Source organism: Mastomys coucha, unplaced genomic scaffold, assembly GCF_008632895.1.
Source record: "Mastomys coucha isolate ucsf_1 unplaced genomic scaffold, UCSF_Mcou_1 pScaffold22, whole genome shotgun sequence".
NCBI classification, from domain to species: domain Eukaryota; kingdom Metazoa; phylum Chordata; class Mammalia; order Rodentia; family Muridae; genus Mastomys; species Mastomys coucha.
The window spans coordinates 164,042,479-164,061,505 of record NW_022196905.1 but is presented as its reverse complement, the minus strand read 5'-3'; the positions used below and the strand labels follow the sequence as shown (position 1 = coordinate 164,061,505).

Genomic DNA, 19,027 nt, shown 5'->3' with positions numbered 1-19,027 from the left:
CTACACAGCACCCCACCACACAGCACCCCACCACACAGCACCCCACCACACAGCACCTGGTTGGAATCCCGACTGTCACTTGCAAATTCTTGCATTTGGGTCACAACTTCTGGTGTGCATCACAGACCCTCGGTGTGAAAGACGTGAGGCTAATACACCATGGAAACATCCCAGGATCCTTTGCAACTGTTACATCATCAGCGTGCTCTAATGGGAAAGAGACTGGCAAGCCTGGGGTATCCGTGCCCACGTGATGGGAAGTAGGGAACATGCTGGTTGTCAGAAGGCAAGGGGTTATCAGTTATTGTTCCTGTGAAGTAGTGCTAAGCTTTACTGGTAAGACTAAGGCCACTTCCGTTTGCAGTGTGATCCTGGAGCTCAGTTCCCAGGAAGGACTTACTATGCATGGGTCTGAGCTCCATGCAGACAAATGAAGAGGTGACACCATCCTTAATTTGTCTTTACCTACATGGAATAAATTCTTAAAGATATGACTAAATAGATAGTCATAAAGATATGCTCATGTGTAAAAATACTAATGACTAATGCTTAACAAGAATCCTTATCATTTGTCAGCTAGATGAGGCAGTACCACCTTTAATCTGCGTGCCCACCCGGCAGGCAGAGGCAGGCCAATCTTTGTGAGTTTGAGGCCAGCCAGGTCTACAGAGACAGTTCCATGACAGCCAGGGCTCCATCTCATTTGAGGTCCTGTCTCAAAACAAAAACAAACAAGCAAACTCAAACAGGTGCTGGCACTGCCAGGTGCTCTGTCCCATTCTCCTGCTTGCTCAGTGGCAGGGGAAGACTTTGAGGAAATGGAACTTCATCAGGTTCTTAAGAGGAAGTGGACTTCAGACGGCCTGTCAGGAAAGGAGACACTTGAGTGGGTAGAGCAGCGTGTAAGGAAATGATAGTGGCCTGGCTTGCCCAAGGCTCCCTAGGGATGAGACCCTTCATTGTCTTTTAATTGGCGGCCCTGGAAGGGCTGAGTTTTTCTCCACCTGAGATAAAGAGCCAAAGGCCAGCTGGCCTCAGAGCTGCATGATTGCTTGCCCACCTTTTTCCCTTGAGCCTGGTCTGGTCTCTGTGGGCGAGATGGGAGCCCGCTGTGTCATTTTGTGTCTGCTGCAGGGAGACTGAAGAAGCTGTGGCCTTCTATCACAGGGACAGGTTGTGTCCACCACCTGTTATGTCAGGAATAAAGATGAAGCTGGACCATTTTTTTTAAAAGAAAGTTATTGTACTTTTTGAGGTCATAATTACATATTTCTCTCCCCTCCTTCCCTCTCTCCAAGCTATCATATACCTCTTATTGTTCTCTTTGAAAATATGGCCTCCTTTTTCATTAACTATTGCTATACACACGTTTATGTTCCTAAACACATAAATACAACCTGCTCAGTCTGTATAAGGTTATTTATGTCTTATGTTTTCAGAGCTGACCACTTGTTACTGGATAGCCAATTAGAGTGTCTCTCCCATTCTGAGCGTTTCTCAGTCGCCTGTACTTGTTTTCGTAGGCTTGAGGCCTCCTGGGTTTTTCCCTGTCCACGTTAGCATGTCCATTACTTTTGTTCTTCATCAGCTCATACTTAAGCAGTCTTGTTAGCAGGACTTTATCGATGTAACTGCTGGCACTGCTAGGAGAGGTGTTCTCACAGCAGACCCCCTGGTGCGCTGACACTGCTAAGAGAGGCATTCTCACAGCAGACCCCCTGCCCCCCTAGCTCTTTCGATCTTTCTGAGACCTCTTCTGAACTGACCCAGAGCCTTAGGTACAAGAAGTTGTGTTGTAGTGTGTCCCAGACCTTTATTTTTAAGTACTTGTTTGATGATTTTGTACAGTGTCTTTTGGTCATATTTACCCGTCCCTCTCCACTCCCCACCCCAGCTTTCACCCCCTTTCCCTGCCCATTCACCTTTACATCTTAAAAAAAAAAAAAGTCTAATTTGTACCCCTCCCACTGAAGTGTGTGGTTGACCCTCCCACAGAACACACCCTTAAAGAGAACCGATTCTTCCTCCCCCCCAGCCCCCCGCAACTGTAAACTGCCACTGGCTGCCTAGCCAGGGTGGGACTTCCTGCCTGCCTCCCTCTCCAAGCTTGGGTTTCCGTGGCTCTCGAGCCCATGTACACTGTCACAACTGCTGTGAGTTCATATGGGCAGCTTCCTTGTTTCGCCTGGGAAACACTGCTTTGTTGTAGTCCCCCAGAACCTCTGGCTCTTAGAATCTTTCCAGAATGATCCCTGAGCTTGTGGGGGAAAGGGGAAAGGGATGCAGACGTATCATTTAGGGCTGAGCGCCCCACCTTCTCCTACCCTCTGCGCTTTGATCAGTTGTGAGCCTTCGTGTTAACTGCCAATCACTGAGAAGAAACATCTCTGATTAGGGTCGAGAGACAGGTGTCGGCTGGTGTATCCATACCTTTGGGCACCCCAGCCTGGGTCCCATCCTTGTATTCCTTCTGGGCCCAGTTTCCCACACACCACTTTTTTTTTTTTTTTGCCTGAAACATTGATATTGTGGGGCAGGATCTGAGAAAGCCTGATGGCTTATTTGTTGATTGTCTCCTTATGACACTGTTGCTGGTTGAATGGTAATAAGCGATTGGGTTTTCTGGAATGAAGTTCTAAGAGGAGTTCTGTGAGGGGCTCTGTCTGTCTGTTTTTGTGTTTCCCCTGGATCATTAGGAGGCTAACCACAGGGAGTTGGTGGCCCCTTCTCTTCTGTTTTGGTGGTGTTGTTTTTGTTTTTTATGAACTGACTTTCTAGCGCCCTTGTGTGCAGTCACCTTCTTTAGGCTTTAGGCTTTATAATACACAGACATAGACAAGATTTGTGGGGTTTTTTTTTTTTTTTGAGACAGGGTTTCTCTGTGTAGCCCTGGCTGTCATGGAACTCACTCTGTAGACCAGGCTGGCCTCGAACCCAGAAATCCACCTGTCTCTGCCTCCCAAGTGCTGGGATTAAAGGCGTGCGCCACCACCGCCCAGCAAGATTTGTGTTCTTGTGTGAAAGGCAAAGAACAGCACAGTCTAAGGACCTCCAAACATCAGCTAAGTCCCATAGAGACAATAAAGTCGACTTTCCCTTCGACTGAGAATAAAGATGATTTTTAAATTGTATTCTCTTTAAGGAGTCTGCTTGTTAGCAAGTTGGAGATAGATGCTCCTAGTTTGGTTTCTGTTGCTGTGATGGGCACTATGACCAAACCCAGCTTGGGGAGGAAAGGGTTTATCTGGCTTACAAGTCCTTCCTGAAAGACAGGCACCTGGAGGCAGGAACTGAAGCAGAGAAGGGTAGGGAGGCACTGCTTACTGCCTTCTCTCTGTAGTTTACTCTGCCTTACTTAAAAAACCCAGGACCAGCTGCCCAGGGCAACACCATCCACAGCAGCCTGGGCCTCCCATATCGATTGTTAATCAAGAAAATGCCCTACAGGCTTCCCTGTAGACAGATGGGGACAGTTCTTCAGCCAAGGTTCCCGGGTAAGACTCTAGCTTATATCAGATCGGCAAATAATACAGATTTAACCAGCGCAGAGGTAGAGTTCAGGCCCAGTCTGGCTTTCCAAACTCAGATTCTTGATCTGGGGAGCCTGGGCCAAATAAAGTCATTTACTGCTGTGTGAAGTTTTCTGCCAATGAACGCATTCCCAGTGTTCATAATTCACGAACAAAAATAATAGACAACTGCGCAAGGAAAGGTTTGTTTCTATCTCAGACATCCCTAAGCCTTAGAAGCAAGGATTCCCCTGCGGTAGGGTTAAGCTGAGCTGACACAGGCAGTTGTAGTCTCTCTTAGCTAAGTCTAATTTGGAGGTTGAAGGCTGTTCTCACATCTTCACTCTTCCCGCCAGTCTCCGGTATATAGGCTATCTCAGCTTCTGGGTTGAGCCAGCTAACAACTGCGTCTTCCGCTCTGACCTTGGGCAAGAGATGACAGTTACTTAAGGCACAGCAGAACAGGGTCCCTAAGTCACAGTGGATCTGATCATTTGCTGTGTTGTTGTAGAGAGCACCCTCCTTCCCCAAGGGCAAGGGAGAGTCCAGGTTGCCAGTCAGCTGGCCTTAGGTTGGCAGATTGCCCTAGCTTAGATGAGCGGGCCCCGTGTCATACTGGGGACCTGAAAAGTTGGAAAGGAGGAGGCAAGAGAGTCAGCATTGAGCCAAGACTAGGTGAGAAGGATCCGGCTGGTCGTTGGTGGGACTGAGGATGAGGTAGAGTGCCTAAGCAAAGGAAAATGCCCAGGCTTGGGCTGCTGGAGGTCATGGGCGACCTCCCAAAGCTGGTAGAAGAGAATACAGCTCTGCTGACAGCTTGATCATCGACAAGGGAAACTCACCGCAGATTGTGAACGATAAGATATATTTGTATTGTTTTAAGCAACCAGGCTTGTGGCTAATTCATTACAACAGAACAGGAAACAATGCAGTGCTCTGTGTGTTAAAGGTAGACGTGTGTAGACTCTTTAGTCTCCGAGTGTAGACTCTGTCACCCTCAGGTCGCATAGCAGGACTTGTAGCATCCTTCATGTTACCACAGAACCACCAGAGTACCAGCTGTAGGAGTGTCTGGACCAGAGATCCTCTGCAGTGAGCTTGCCCCTCCCCACACCCGCTTCCTCTCATTTGCACAGCCCTGCTTTCCACAAGTCTAGGCTCCTTCGGAGATTCTGCGAGACTAAAGGCCAGTGTAGAGTTCTTGAGTCTGGGTAATCTATTTTTAATGGTAATAATAACCTTTACTTACTCAAGTGAATAAAATTCATCTTCCAAACATTTGGAAAATAATATAGATTTTTCTTGGGTGGCCATGCTTCTCTTAAATATATTTTTAATGTACTTTTGACAATTTTGTAGATGTACACAATATTTTTGGATCATGTTCACCCCATCACCCTATCCTATCCCTCTTTCCTCTGAACCCCTTCTTGTCAACACACCCTCCTTCCTTTGTGTCTTGCATGTATGTGTGGCCCATTGGGCTTAATTAAGGTCGCCTACATGAGCCTGGGTGGGGTGTTAGGCTGGCTGACTTGTAAGGCTGAGATCAAGGTTCCGGTCATTTCAGAAGGGCACTCACTCTCACTTAAAGACACGTTTTCCACTGTGCCATCACAAAGGTCTCTACGTGATAGCATCTCACCATGGCTGCCTGTAACCCCATCAGCCTCTCCACAGCCCCACCTGTCTCTCTTTTTTTTTTTTTTTTCGAGACAGGGTTTCTCTGTATAGCCCTGGTTGTCCTAAAACTCACTCTGTAGACCAGGCTGGCCTCGAACTCAGAAATCCGCCTGCCTCTGCCTCCCAAGTGCTAGGATTAAAGGCGTGCACCACCACCGCCTGGCTAGCCCCACCTCTTAATACTGTTACAAAAGTAAATATTGCATTTCAACACTCTAACCTCAGCTCTTGGCATTAGTGGGATTTGCTGTTGGATTTGCTGTTGATGAATCCACCCTTGAACTGGGCAAGAAAATATTTGAGTCCAAACACTGACAGGAAGTGAAACTGAGGACCGCTCCAGTCGGCTTGAGAAGGGGCAGACGAGTTGGAAGCTCAAGGTCTTGAGGTGTGGTGTTTTCCAAGCTGTGGCTTCTGAGAGTGTCCATCAATTAGAGGAGTGTTTTTCTAGTGCGGTCTCTCGCTCTCGAAGACCAGAGATGGACTTCTCCCTGGGTTCGACTGTGTAGCCATGGTGACTGATTCAGCAGCCATAGAGGACATAGTGTGAAAAGGAAGTCAGCTCTTTAGAGAGAGCCTCAGAATCCAGGCCAAAACGGGGATTCTAACAGGCAAAGAAAAGGAAAGAATGATCCCCAGGACCCCAGTTAGTGACGCCTCCTCCCATGGGCAGCCCTGTGAAGGCTGGTGAGGTCACAAGGGTGGACCCGTAGCTGCAGCATGAGTGAACTGTGGAAACGTATCCTTAAGTGAGACGTCTCTTTAAAATAACACACGCATAACTTGTTTTACACGGAATGTCCAGAGCTTGGAAATCCACAGAGACAGAAAGTAGATGGGTATTGTCTAAGAATTGGAAAGACTGCAGGGATGATGGGAAGTGAGTAGGGTTGGTGGGTAGAGACCCTGCTCCAGCGTCAGTTGTGATTTTGGTTGTATACTTAGAATAGACCAGAAAACTGGGCATGGACGAAACTGCACCTCAGACAGCTTAAATAGTAGTTCTGGATTAAAGACACATCCTGAGACTATTTTAGAGGTTTTGTAATATTTGTGCTCTGCCATTAGAGTGGTAATCATCCATTTCAGGGTGGATTTCTTGATCGGTGATCACATTAGATAACTCCCCTTGTGTTTGGAGCGTTTTCCTTCTCTTACCAGGGAGGCAGGAGTGTTGGCCATTTGGGTGAATGTGAGGCAGTGATGCTGTTGGATGCCGATGACAGCCACCTGCTTGTCTTGCCATGGTCCTCAGCATGTCAGTTTAAGTCCCACTCATTCCTGTATGGATCGCACACTTAGAGGGTTTAGGATTCTTTTCATTGAATGTACAGTGCAGAAATGGTCAGTGGGGCCTAGGACTTCTTCATGGGGCCAACAGTATTATCTAGGCAGATTAACGTTGACTTGGAAGGCCTTTAGAGGTTTTAGTCTTTTGCCTTTTGCCTATGGAACCAGAAATCTTGTTCTATATGGAAAATAACCCACCAACAGTTTTTTTTTTTTTTTTTTTTCGAGACAGGGTTTCTCTGTGTAGCCCCGGCTGTCCTGGAACTCACTCTGTAGACCAGGCTGGCCTTGAACTCAGAGATCTGCCTGCCTCTCCACCAACAGTTTTGAATGCGTGAATTTTTTTTTTAAAGTATGTAGCAAGCAGAAGTGAAAGAACAAATAGCAAACAGCAGACGGGTAGACAGCAGAGCGGCTTCAGAGTGGTCGCCTAGACCATCCAGAGAGAGCGCTCAGTCCATCAGACAGAGCATGCTAAAGCTTCATCAGACAGGTGCTTACAGCAGAAACCCACTGGGGAAGCCCTTGCTGAGTTCCCAGATGAGAGATCTCCAGGCAGAAGAGAGCATGCTTTCCATGGATAAACGTCTGCCTCCCTGTTCTTGCTACAAGTATTTTTATATGGTGCGGTAAACTGCAGTGACTTCTGTTGGGGAGGATTTCTCTCTAGCTGTTCTCAGTGGCGTCACTGTCAACGGGGATACGGATGCTACCATCCAAAGTCAAGGCTGCTGCTGGTGGTTCCAGGGCACCTGATACCAGGGCTTCTCTCTGCTGCCGCTGCCCAAACCACAGGCTCAGAACCCTCCCCTCCTACTGTCCCCGTGGACTCCTTTGTGTACCAGCACAGAGATACCTGTTAACCTCAGGAACCAGTCATAAGTCACAAAATACTGACTTTTCCAGTAAAGAAACCATAGTGTGGTTACGGATGGAGTTCAGTTGGTAGAGTGCTTGCCCAGTGTTCACAAAGCCTTAGCCAGGTTTGATCTCCATATAAAGTGGGCATGGTGGTCCATGCACACCTATAATCCTAGCATATGGTAGGATGGTCAAGAGGATCAGAAATCCAGTGTCATCCTTGTAGCCATAGTGAATAACAGTCTAGCCTTGGATCCATTAGACCATTCTAAAGTAAATAAGCATGTAAATACATAATGGAGCCAGGCTTTAGAAGAGTGTGTGCTCAGGGCTGTGCTCTTTAGAGTTGTCAGGCACTCGCCATGGGTTTTCCATCTAGATGATATAGCTGCATCTTGTCTTCATCACAGCCCTGAACTGTGGAGGTCAGCATTCCTGTTTCATAAGTAAAGACACAGTCTGTATGTCGTTTGCTCCAAGGATGCACAGCTGCTGAAAGCAAGTTGGGACTTGAGCTATCCTGTGTCCCATTGAGTACACTATGTTTGTCTTCTCTCCAAAGAAAAAGGAAGAAAAAAACCTCTTACATGAAACAAGGGAGACACTCACTGTGCCAATAGTTGAATCACACGGAAGCGCCATTTTTATATGTGAAGCAGGTTAATCACCAGCTGTGCTGTATGGTTTAACATGGCATCACCATGGCAACAGTTGGCGTATGCAGGGAAAAGTAGAAGCCCCAGACAGGGATGTGCTACAGGGGGTTTTGTGGAGGAGGCAGAGACAGCAAGATTTGAAGGCTTTGTGCCCCCTCAATGGGTAGATGCAGCAAGAAGATGGGCAAGCTGTGATGTGGGGTGGTGAAGAGGGCAGACAGACAGACAGTTGGACAGACCAGGTGTCCAGGTATTCTGCAGGTTACCTGTGTGGCCAGTGGGGTTCTGTGGTGATCGTATGTCTGGTTGTTGATCGTTCTGATGTCTGGTGTACCCTCTCTGTAGGCGACAGGTGAACAGATTGCCATCAAGCAATGCCGACAGGAGCTCAGCCCAAAGAACAGAGATCGCTGGTGCCTAGAGATCCAGATCATGAGAAGGTGAGGGCCTGGGCCCACATCTGGGGAAGCCATTTCCACAGCCCTGTGATCCTGGAACGAAAACCGCAGCTCTTCCTACTTGTTCTGTCAAGAAAAGAACCCCTAAGTGTCTTCCATAGGGACATTGCCCACAATATTTAGATAGGTCACTGTCCTGGAGACTTTGAGAGGAGTAACATTAAATACTACACTGAGCTATGTAGTCAGTTTGTTACATTAGATGTAAGGCAGCCATCTTGCCTAGGCATGGTGGTGTGCTCCTGTAAGGCAGCCATCTTGCCTAGGCATGGTGGTGCGCTTCTGTAAGGCAGCCATCTTGCCTAGGCATGGTGGTGCGCTTCTGTAAGGCAGCCATCTTGCCTAGGCATGGTGGTGTGCTCCTGTAAGGCAGCCATCTTGCCTAGTCATGGTGGTGTGCTCCTGTAGGCAGCCATCTTGCCTAGGCATGGTCATGTGCTCCTGTAGGCAGCCATCTTGCCTAGGCATGGTCATGTGCTCCTATAGGCCAGGTGCTTGGGAGGCTGAAGACAGGAGGAATGGTTGAGCCCAGGAATTTGCGCATAGGCAACATAAGACACTGGGTCAAACATTACTTAACTAGTGAGTTAATTAAAACAGTCAGCATGATAAGTTTTAATTTGTCAGCAAAAATCTTTGTTTTCCCTATGTTTCTAATTCCAGAGTGGCGTGTGACTGCTCTGTTTGCCCTCTGTAGATATTCACACAGTGTGGACATAGGATCTTTCAGGCCTGGGTTGATGCTATCCTCCCTACTGGTGGGACCTGTAGTGGTGAGCACCCTAGGAGTTAGCTTGAAGAAATCAAACAAATGCTCCTGTTGCTCACGTCCTTCATTTTTAAAATTACTTTATTTTTGTACATGTGGGTGGTTTGGCTGCATCTGTGTCTGTGCATGCTTGGTGCCTGAGCAGGCCAGGAGAGGGACTTGGATCTGCTGGAACTAGAGTTTAGAGATGGTTGAACTCAGCCACATGGGGGCTGGAACTAAAACCCAGGTCCTCTGGAAGAGCCCAGAGGCCTTGCCTGTGGCATCATCTCTCCAGACCTCTGCTCATGTCTTAAATGATGAGAAAGAGCAGTGTCTCTCTCGCTGAATGTCCACACGCATGCCTGTGCCGGCCCTTTCCCTTAAATGACATCAGGTACCTGTTGTCACCTATTAGAAGCAGTCTTACAGACACTGAAAAATTGAGATAGTGCACTTTAAGGACAATTAAATGATTTGTGATATACTAGTAGGGTGTTTGAGTTCAGAGGCCATGGGAGGTTGGATAGATATTTAATTTACTAGAGTCCCAGGTAAGTTTGTCATTCCTGAACCCCATCTTCTCCGGTGTAGTTACTAAGAATACCTGGTCATTCTCTGCCTTCGTTAGAAGGTGAGATTGCCTGAGATGTGGAGTAAAGGATGGATTTGGGCCGAGGCTCCGACCGATGCTTATTCTTCCCCCTCTTTCTAGGCTGAACCATCCCAATGTGGTGGCTGCCCGGGATGTCCCAGAGGGGATGCAGAACTTGGCACCTAATGATTTGCCTCTGCTGGCCATGGAGTACTGCCAAGGAGGAGATCTGCGAAGAGTGAGTCTTCTGGGGTTGTAGGATGTAGGTCCATTTGGGGCACTCTGGAACACTGGGCAGGGGAGGGAAGGAGAGATCTTCTGCCATCATCTGAGAAGCTCAAAGAGTCAGGGGAGTAACTTCACCTATCCTATCTCCCTCCTCTGCGCCTTCTTTGGGGTGATTTCTGTACGTGTAACTCAAAAGGCTGAGTCAGAAGTGCCCACAAGAAAGCTGAAGACGGGCTGTGTCACAGGTCACTAGCGTGACAAGGAAAAGTTACCGTCAGGCTCGGACCACAAGAAGAAACTGGATGAGTCTCACTCTTCCCCTTTGGCATGTTAGGGCCACTGCAAGCTTTTGGGGTTGGTGTCACCACTGGCCAATGGGGAGACAGTTTCTTCGCAGACATTACCATGCTACACAGAATCACAGCGGGCAGGAAGGGAGCCAGCTTAGTCATCAGAGAGCAGGGCTGCACTTCCAGACCCTCGTGACTCACCTACAGGGCTTCCCCTCTCCCTCTCCCGTCCTATCTCTGCTCCAAACCCACACTGGACACTGGGCGTCGGCCGTTCTCTCTGGTCACAGGGACAGTTCTGTGTGTCACTCAGAGAGACACTCCTTATGCTTTTACAGGGGGCCTGGTTTATGGTTCCAACGTTACTGGCACCCAGATAGAGTTCCTGCGCTGCAGGCCGATGCCATGGCCCAGAGACATTAGTTAGGTAAAGCCCTGGCTTGTACAGCTGTGGAGTAGAGAACCTGGCTCATAGGCCATCTCAGGTGCAGGCGTCTTGCTGTCTGTGAACCCCGGTCATGTCAGTTTTGAGAACAATAAACTCTCCAAGTGAGTTGTTTATTTTTTTTTTAATCTATTCTTCTGATAGCTCCATTCAGCTCTTTATTCCAAGAGCCACAGCACGTGACTTGGCTTTCCCTTCACATCTCTTTACACTGCAGTTTCCCAGACTTACGTCATGTGCTGTGTTCTTCATTCTTCCGGGCCTCTAGACTCATTTTATAAAAAGAAAGTTTCCACGAGTGACTCTGCTGTGTAGGGGTGGGCATGTCCTGAGAGTGATGTGACTTGGGGACAGGATGTGCCCTGTAAGTAGGGTTGATAACAGAAGAGAAATGGAGAGCTTGACTACCCAGTGATTCTCCTGTTTCTGACCTTTGGCAGTCATCTAGTTGCTCACTGTGGTTAGCGGGAAATGCATCCATGCTGTCTTAGGCAAGGACTTCAGGCTGGAGTGGGTGGGTGTGGCCAGGTGACGGGGTGCTCAGAAATTCAGGGGAGGTACACACTTGCCCTTTTAGGTAGCAAAGAGCTCGGAAGCCAGGGGAAAAGATGATGGAAGTTTCAGCATGACTCTTGGCAGGGCTTCAGTGCCATCTAGGGAGAGGCAAGATGTGATTGTATAAAGGACCTCTGTCCTTCTGGCACTGGGGAGAGGGGCCTGTTGCCCAGAGCTCCTATGATCTCCCTTTTCTTCCCTAAATAAGGTAGCCTGTCTTTCCTTTTCTCAAAAGTTCAAAGTCTCTATTATCTCTCGGCACAGAGGCTCTCAGCCTTCCTAATGCTACGGCTCTTTAGCACCCACCGGTCCTCATGTTTTGGTGACCCCCATCAGCCTTCCTAATGCTGTGGCTCTTTAGCACCGACAGTCCTCATGTTTTGGTGACCCCCAGCCATAAAATTCTTTCCACTGCTTTTATTTTGCCAGTCAGGAATTGTAGTGTAAATCTCTGTTCTCCAGTGGTTTTAGGCAGCCCCTGTGAGAGGGCCGTTTAACAGCCCCCAAGGGGTCGTGACAGTCATTTAGAGCCACTGTCTTAGATAGGCTTGACCAGCACGTGGTAAATTTCAGAATGAGAGTTAATTTCAAGGCCTAAGTCCACCATGCTTGGCTGCTACCTGTAGTGCAGCCATGGGGGAAGGAGACTCTTTCAGCAAATTTGAGATCAACTGCAGTAGTATGGTGAGATCTTGTTTAAAAAAAAAAAAATACACAACCCCCAAACAGACCAAAACCATAAGGAGTGAACTGTATGGTACAGAAGTGGAGCATTCTGGAATGTTAGTGGATTTGAGTGTTAATCACCACAGCTGACTCTCACACACAGCAGCACATCGAGCCCCTGGACAGGCCGAAGAGCCAGAAACTCGAAGGGTCAAAGTTCACTTTCACTTTACAGCCCTGCCTCCCAGCTGTGTGTGCCAACTGATAATGATGCCCCCCCCCCCCCATCCCAGTGTCTCCACCTCAGAGGGAACGGTAGGACTCAGGGCAGGGATGCTGGAGAAGTAGGTAGAGTCAGCTGAGTTCATCCCTGCAGGGCTTGGTACAGTGCCCAGGCACGTAGCAAATGTCCATTCCCCTTAGTGAAGTGTCCAAGGGAGACCCCATTAGCAGAGTGGCCAGAGGAGGCCTTGGTGAGTCTTTCTGCACCCTTCCCTTCCGCAGGAGTCTCAAGAGCAAACCCAGTTGCTACTGACATTCGGCCCTGGCCACGTCCTTCAGACGTAGGCCCATAGTGAGGCCGACTTAAATACTTCCTGCTGGGGCCAGGGAGGTGATGCCATGGATTCCCATAGACTGCTGCCTCACTGTCCCAGGAGCAATCCCTGCCAGTATGGCTGCTCCAGTGGCCTCCAGCCTGCTCCCCTGCAGCCCTGGTGTGGTACCAGCACTCGTCTGTCTGACTGACAGAAGACGCTGGTGGGCTTGTCAGGGCTGTGTGACGCTCCACACTGACAGTGCCTCTCCTGTTTTCTGCAGTACTTGAACCAGTTTGAGAACTGCTGTGGCCTGCGGGAAGGGGCCATCCTCACTCTGCTGAGTGACATCGGTAAGTCCTACCCTAGAAACAAGGCCAGGCCCTTCCAGGTTCCCTGACAGTCCAGTCAGGCACAGAGGGAACTGTTTGTGTCCTGTGGTCTCTACAGAGGGTATGGTAAGGTATACAGAGAACCTAGTGGATAAAGGGGGCCAGCCAGTGCTGGTTCGAACTGTAGTGGGCTCAGATAGAATTCCTTCTTTTCTAAGGTCTTGGTACGGATGACTGTGTTTGGAGTGAGACATTTCCTTTCCTACTCAAGAGCTCCACTCCCCACCTTCCTGGAACAGCCAGGGACGTGGGTCGTCATCTGGGCAGCTTCACCCATGGGCAGTGAAGTTTTCTACCCTCACACTGGCAGTTATTTGCCAACCACAGCCATAGAAAACTCCACTCTTGTTTAATACACTGGAACCATGAGTGTCCCTAGATGTGGGTGCTTTAGGCCCCCTGAGAAGGCTGGCATCAGGGAGGAGAGTCCATGGGCCTGCAGAGGTGTGTGGTGTTTCCTAGATCCTGTGACTCCAGTGCAAATAGAACTGGGGCTCTGATGGTCAGCTCTGCCTCTCACCTAGAGAGGCTGATACTACAAGTGCCACAGAGCTTGCTTGGGGCTTTAAAATTGATGGGGTGTTTGTGTGTGAGAGAGAGATGATGATGGTGATGATGGTGGTAATGATGATGATGATGTTGATTTTCAAGGTTGGTGGTGCAAATTGATAGTTTGGGCTCTAATAGTCAGAGTTATCCATCATTTATCTTTGAATACATGTTCCCCGTTTTGGAGAATGACTCTATTTTCACCCCTTCCCCACTTTGTTCTTCTCAATTTGTACACATGATTTGTTTACTCAAACTTTGTTTTTCCAATATAGAAATGCAGAATGTGTGAAGTGATGTAATGAAGTCATACTCCCTTCTCTTAGGTTTTCCAGTCATTAGTGTTTACCCTACTTAAGTACACGCCGTGCTCTCTAGCCTCGCAGTCCAGGAGCCTCTCACCTTCCAGAAACTTGGTTCTCATGACTGCTGCTTCTTATGCCACTTCTTTGGGTAGAGGGGAGGCAAACGGGCGGTTGAAAGGGTGGGGGCTGGGGTCAAGCAACCATGTATTTAAGGCTGGGGTCCAAGCATATAAAATATCCCTGCATCATATTGTTTCCTTCTGGATGAAGTCCTGTGGAGGGCTAGGCGATATTAGTACGGTCTTAGTTAACTTAGCAGCCACCTCTTGGCCTCTGACTCTCCTGTGGGTTGGTGCATGTGTCTGCTGGAAGGGCCCTGTCTGTAGACCTGCAGGATCTAACCCAGAGGTCTAGAATTCCACTTCTCTTCGTGACACCACGCCTCGTTCTCACCCACCCACGTTGCTTAGATGTTTACTTGATTGCATTTCTTAAAATCAATAGCCAAACTACTAATTTGCCCGTGTTGGGTTGGGTTAAAGGCAGGCTGGTAATTCAGGGGGTAGAGGTGTTACTTTGTCTCCAAGGGCAACATTTGCTTCATCTTGGTCATAGCCTCCTCCAGTTGTCTTTCTTTGATACTATCGGCTGAAATATTTTCCTCTACACATTAGGTTACTTATGTGTCTATCACATAGCTAATAGAAGTCTCTAAATGGGACTGGTGGCTCACACCAGTGGTCCTAACACTTGGACGATAGAGGCAAGAATATTGCTGTGAGTTGAGGGTAGCCTGGGCTATAGTGGAAACCCTGTCTCAAAGGAATAAAAATAAAAAGTCCTGCCCGTTTGGTGTAGGTGGGACCCGTGGCCTCACACATGTTGGGCAAGCACTCTGCCATGGAACCAAACTTCTTCAAATTAGAGCCTTTCGCCCCTGCTTGGTCTTTAGCATCCAGAGAGGTGGTGGCTGGTACACATCACCTTGTCTGTAGATATTTATAATATCAGTATACCCCAAAAGGAATTAAAGTGTCTAAGTACTCAGTTTTTCTCCCAAACTGGACATCCCCGTATTCATACTCCCAGCTTGCAAACCAGTTCTTCCTCTGGTTGGCCATGTGGCCTGAAGCATGGGACTCAAGCTTCCAGAATGCTTGTTTCCTTAGCTGTAAGAGAAACACTGTCCACCTCTTTAGAATCATGGGACATAAAATGAGATGCTGTCCATAGGCTCCTTGCAAGGCGCTTGTCCTAGTAAAATAGTAAATCTGTATGGTCTCCTTTCTCCTTCCCTTCCTGAAAGGCATCTCGAAAACCCTCAGTCCCTACTATGATTTATGAATGAGGTTGGAGCCAGCAAACCCAGCAGGTGGGAGTTGCCCTTCCTGGAAAGGCTGATCAATCTTCCCCAGACCCATTTCTAACCCAGCCGTCACTGGGATGCATTCCTGTCCTATGACTCTGTGTGAAGTTGCTGACAAATTTCCATTTTTCTTGGGTACACCCCCCATTACTGGTTTGGTATGAGGCCCATCAGATTTATTCCTTTGTAACTGTCTCCTCCTAAGCCCAAAAGCTCCACTTGGAGCGGCTCAGCTAACACAACCATTCTCTATCCTGAGCACATTGTAACTTGAGTGCAACCCTGATCCTCGATGCCAGACTCACCACAGCTCATCCCTGCCTGGTTGACGTCAGTTACTTATGAAGCCATACTCTTGGCCACGGGGTCCAGATTCATCGCCTTCCCATTTGGGTTCAATTGATTTGCCCCTAATCTCTTAGGGCAGCCTAAGAGCATCAGCATGGTACCACACACAGATTCCCGCCGTGAGTTTTTAAGTTGCCAGATACGGCTCCAGTAACTTGTGCATCAGAAAACAGGCAGATACAGATGAAATGTGCCTCCTGTGCCAGCGCAAGCCTGTCAGAGCAGTGCCTTCTACAGACAAGGGAACCTGAGGCAGACACAGGCAGAGCTAACAGCTCGGACTTCCGGATTATAACCCTGACAGCCAGTAGGAATTCCAGTTCCAGTCAGCAGTCTTGCTTATTGTCCTTTAGAAAACATTGTCATGTTTTCTTCCTGCCAGTGAAGTAGCAGATTCCTAAGCAGTCAGAACGAAGAGGCAGGTGCTGCCCACTTTGTCCTACCACAGAGCCTTGGTCAGTGACCCCAGTCTGTCACTGACCTCATGATCCTCCTGCCTCGGCTGCCAGAATGTCAGGACTACAAGCGTATTGCATGCGCCCCAGGCCATACCCCATCTTCCACATTGCCTTCTTGCTTTTCCTTCATTCCCCCCCACCTCCATCCCATTCACCTTCCTCAGTACCTGGACCAGTTGCACTCTGCTTTATTCTACTCTGGTTTTTGCCTGCCTGGCTTCTTGAGCATCCTCATCAACTGTATCTTCCCAGAGTCTCCTCTCTAGCCTGAACTCTGGATCCATAGCTGCAGAATATATCTGTCTTAAAGTCACTCCCAAATTGAATCCTAGACTTCTTATTTTAAAAACTTGATCCTTTTGTGATGTCCATGTTTCTGCCTACCCAGACATGAGTGTCAAGTTTAAATCTCATCTTTTGGGTCAGCAGTTAAGAATACTTGTTACCACATGGCATGCACTCACTGATACGTGGATATTAGCCTAGAAGTTTGGAATACCCAAGATACAATTCACAGACCATATGAAACTCAAGAAGAAGGAAGACTACAGTATGGATACTTCAGTCCTTCTTAAAAGGAGGATCAAAATACCCATGGTAGGGAATACAGAGACAAAGTTGGGGCAGAAATTGAAGGAAAGGCCATCCAGTGACTGTCTTACCTAGGGATCCATCCCATATACAGTTACCCAACCCAGACCCTATTGTGGATGCCAACAAGTGCTCACTGACAGGAGCCTGATATAGCTGACTCCTGATAGGCTCTGCCAGAGCCTGACTAATACAGAAGTGGATGCTTACAGCCATCCATTGGACTGAACACAAAGTCCCCAATGAAGGAGCTAGAAGAAAAACCCAAGCAGCTGAAGGGGTTTGCAACCCCCATAGGAGAAACAACAATATGAACCAACCAGTACCCCTGAGCTCCCAGGGACTAAACCACCAAGCAAAGAGCACACATGGTGGGACCCATAGCTCTAGCTGCATATGTAGCAGAGGATGGTCTTGTGGGACATCAATGAGAGGAGAGGCTCTTGGCCTCATGGAGGCTTCATGCCCCAGTGTAGGGGAATGCCAAGACAGTGAATCAGGAGCATATGGGTTAGTGAACAGGGAGAGGGGGGATGGGATGGGGGTTTTCGGAGGGGATAGAATTTGCAATGTAAATAAGGAAAACATCTAGTAAAAAAATTATCTAAAAAAAAAAAGAATACTTGTTACTCTTTGGAGCGATTAGATCTCAGATTCCATGTAGTGGCTCATAATCATTTGTAGCTCCAGTTCCAAGAGATCTAAAATCCTCTCTGGCCATCATTGATCGGCACCAGACATGCACATGGTACATATATGCACATGCAGATAAAATACCTAAAATAAAAAGAAATCTTTAAAGCTCATCTTCCCCTGTTGGTTCTTCATGCCTTGCTTCCAGTGCCTGCCAGAGAGAACACTAAAGGATCTTGAACACTCTCCACAGTGAGCTGGGCCGCAGTTCAGTTGGTAGAGTGCTTGCCTGCCATGCATGGTGCCCAGTAACTCAGAAACTGGCATGTTGGCACATGTCCCAGCTCTGGGGTTCAGGGTACTGGAATTAAAATCATCTTCAGCCACAGAGCAAGTTTGATGGCAGCCTGAGCTGGACCAGAGGGCATGTCTCAAAACAGGCAAACCGAAAGAATAAGAGTACAGAGGTCACCAAATGCAGCATGTCTGTCATGCCGTAGCCGTTTGGTCCCTGCCCAACAGTACACTGTCATAGCAAGTCTTTGTCAGGACCCCTGGCTGCCTTTGCTAATCCATTTCTTCAGAAGGGCACTTTCTGCTGTGTGCCTGAGCTCACCACATGGCCCAGACTGGCCTCAGACTCACAGCGGCCCCCCATCTCAGCTCCTGAGTCCTGGACTCCACAGATGCGTGTTCCTATTCCTGGCTGAGGGGAACTCTTATCACTGTCTGCCCCAGACCCCTTCACCCCGAGTGTCTCCAAGTATAGTGGCCAGCCTCCTGTGCACAGGACCCCACAGCTATTCCCCTGCTTGCTCTGCACTTGCTTCCTCTTCGGGTGCTATTCCCTCACCACACCAGGGACCCTCAGTTTTCCCATCCTTTAGGGGATAACCTTAGACTTTGCTTGTCACTCTTGATTTCCCTCAAAGAATTCTGCTCTTCATGGTCGTTGAGCAAACGAAAAGATGATTCTGTACTTTCATCTTAACGTTTGGTCCCCCTCCTTCTGCCCTGCTTGTTAGTCATAGAGCCTATTTTAGTCCAGAAAGTTTGAGCCAGACCTTGAGCCATTCCTGGAAAGTCCATCAGCAAGCTGAGCGGGCAGCTTCTGGTAGGCTCACTATTTTAATTAATAACACAGACCTCCTCTCACTCAGACCACCCATTGGTTGGCTCCTGGTGTCCTCCTGCTTCACCTCCCTCTCTCCCTCTCTTCCTTCTGCTCCTTGTCTTCACTCAGGCACTAAGATATTGTCCTAGAACCCCAGCCCTGTTCCCTCCACCCTCCCCCTGCTTGCCACCCCACTCTCGGGCTTACTGGCCTTGGTATTCCCCTACACTGGGTCACAGAACCTTCACAGGGCCAAGGGCCTCTCCTCTCGTTGATGACCGACTTGGTCATCCTCTACTATACACATGCTGCCAGAGTCATCAGTCCCACCATGTGTACCCCTTGGTTGGTGGTTTTGTCCCTGGGAGCTCTGAGGGTACTAGTTAGTTTATATTGTTGTTTGTCCTAAGGGGCTGCAAACCCTTTAACTCCATGGGTCCTTTCTCCTTCATTGGGGACCCTGTGCTTGGTCCAATGGATGGTTTTCTGTATATTGCTTTTACTATGTTTAAGTATGGGCCTTGAATTCCTGATCTTTCCAAGACTTTTATAATGAAGGGATGTTGGATTTTGTCAAATGCTTTCTCAGCATCTAATGAGATGATCATATGGTTTTTTCTTTGAGTTTTTTTATAAAGTGAATTACATTGATGGATTTCCGTATATTGAACCGTCCCTGCATACCTGGAATGAAGCCTACTTGATCATGGTGGATGATCGTTTTGATGTGTTCTTTGATTCGGTTTGCAAG

The 19,027-nt window shown here is 48.3% G+C and overlaps 1 protein-coding gene across 1 annotated transcript in view; it reads left to right on the top strand.

The window, feature by feature from the left end:
- Positions 1 to 19,027, top strand: part of Ikbkb (inhibitor of nuclear factor kappa B kinase subunit beta) — a 54,825-nt gene that overhangs the window by 3,301 nt on the left and 32,497 nt on the right. Inside the window, exons 3-5 of the mRNA XM_031339262.1 lie at positions 8,345 to 8,439; positions 9,921 to 10,038; positions 12,804 to 12,873. Of these exons, the coding sequence (XP_031195122.1) occupies positions 8,345 to 8,439; positions 9,921 to 10,038; positions 12,804 to 12,873 (283 nt within the window). The remainder of the gene's footprint in view (positions 1 to 8,344; positions 8,440 to 9,920; positions 10,039 to 12,803; positions 12,874 to 19,027) is intronic.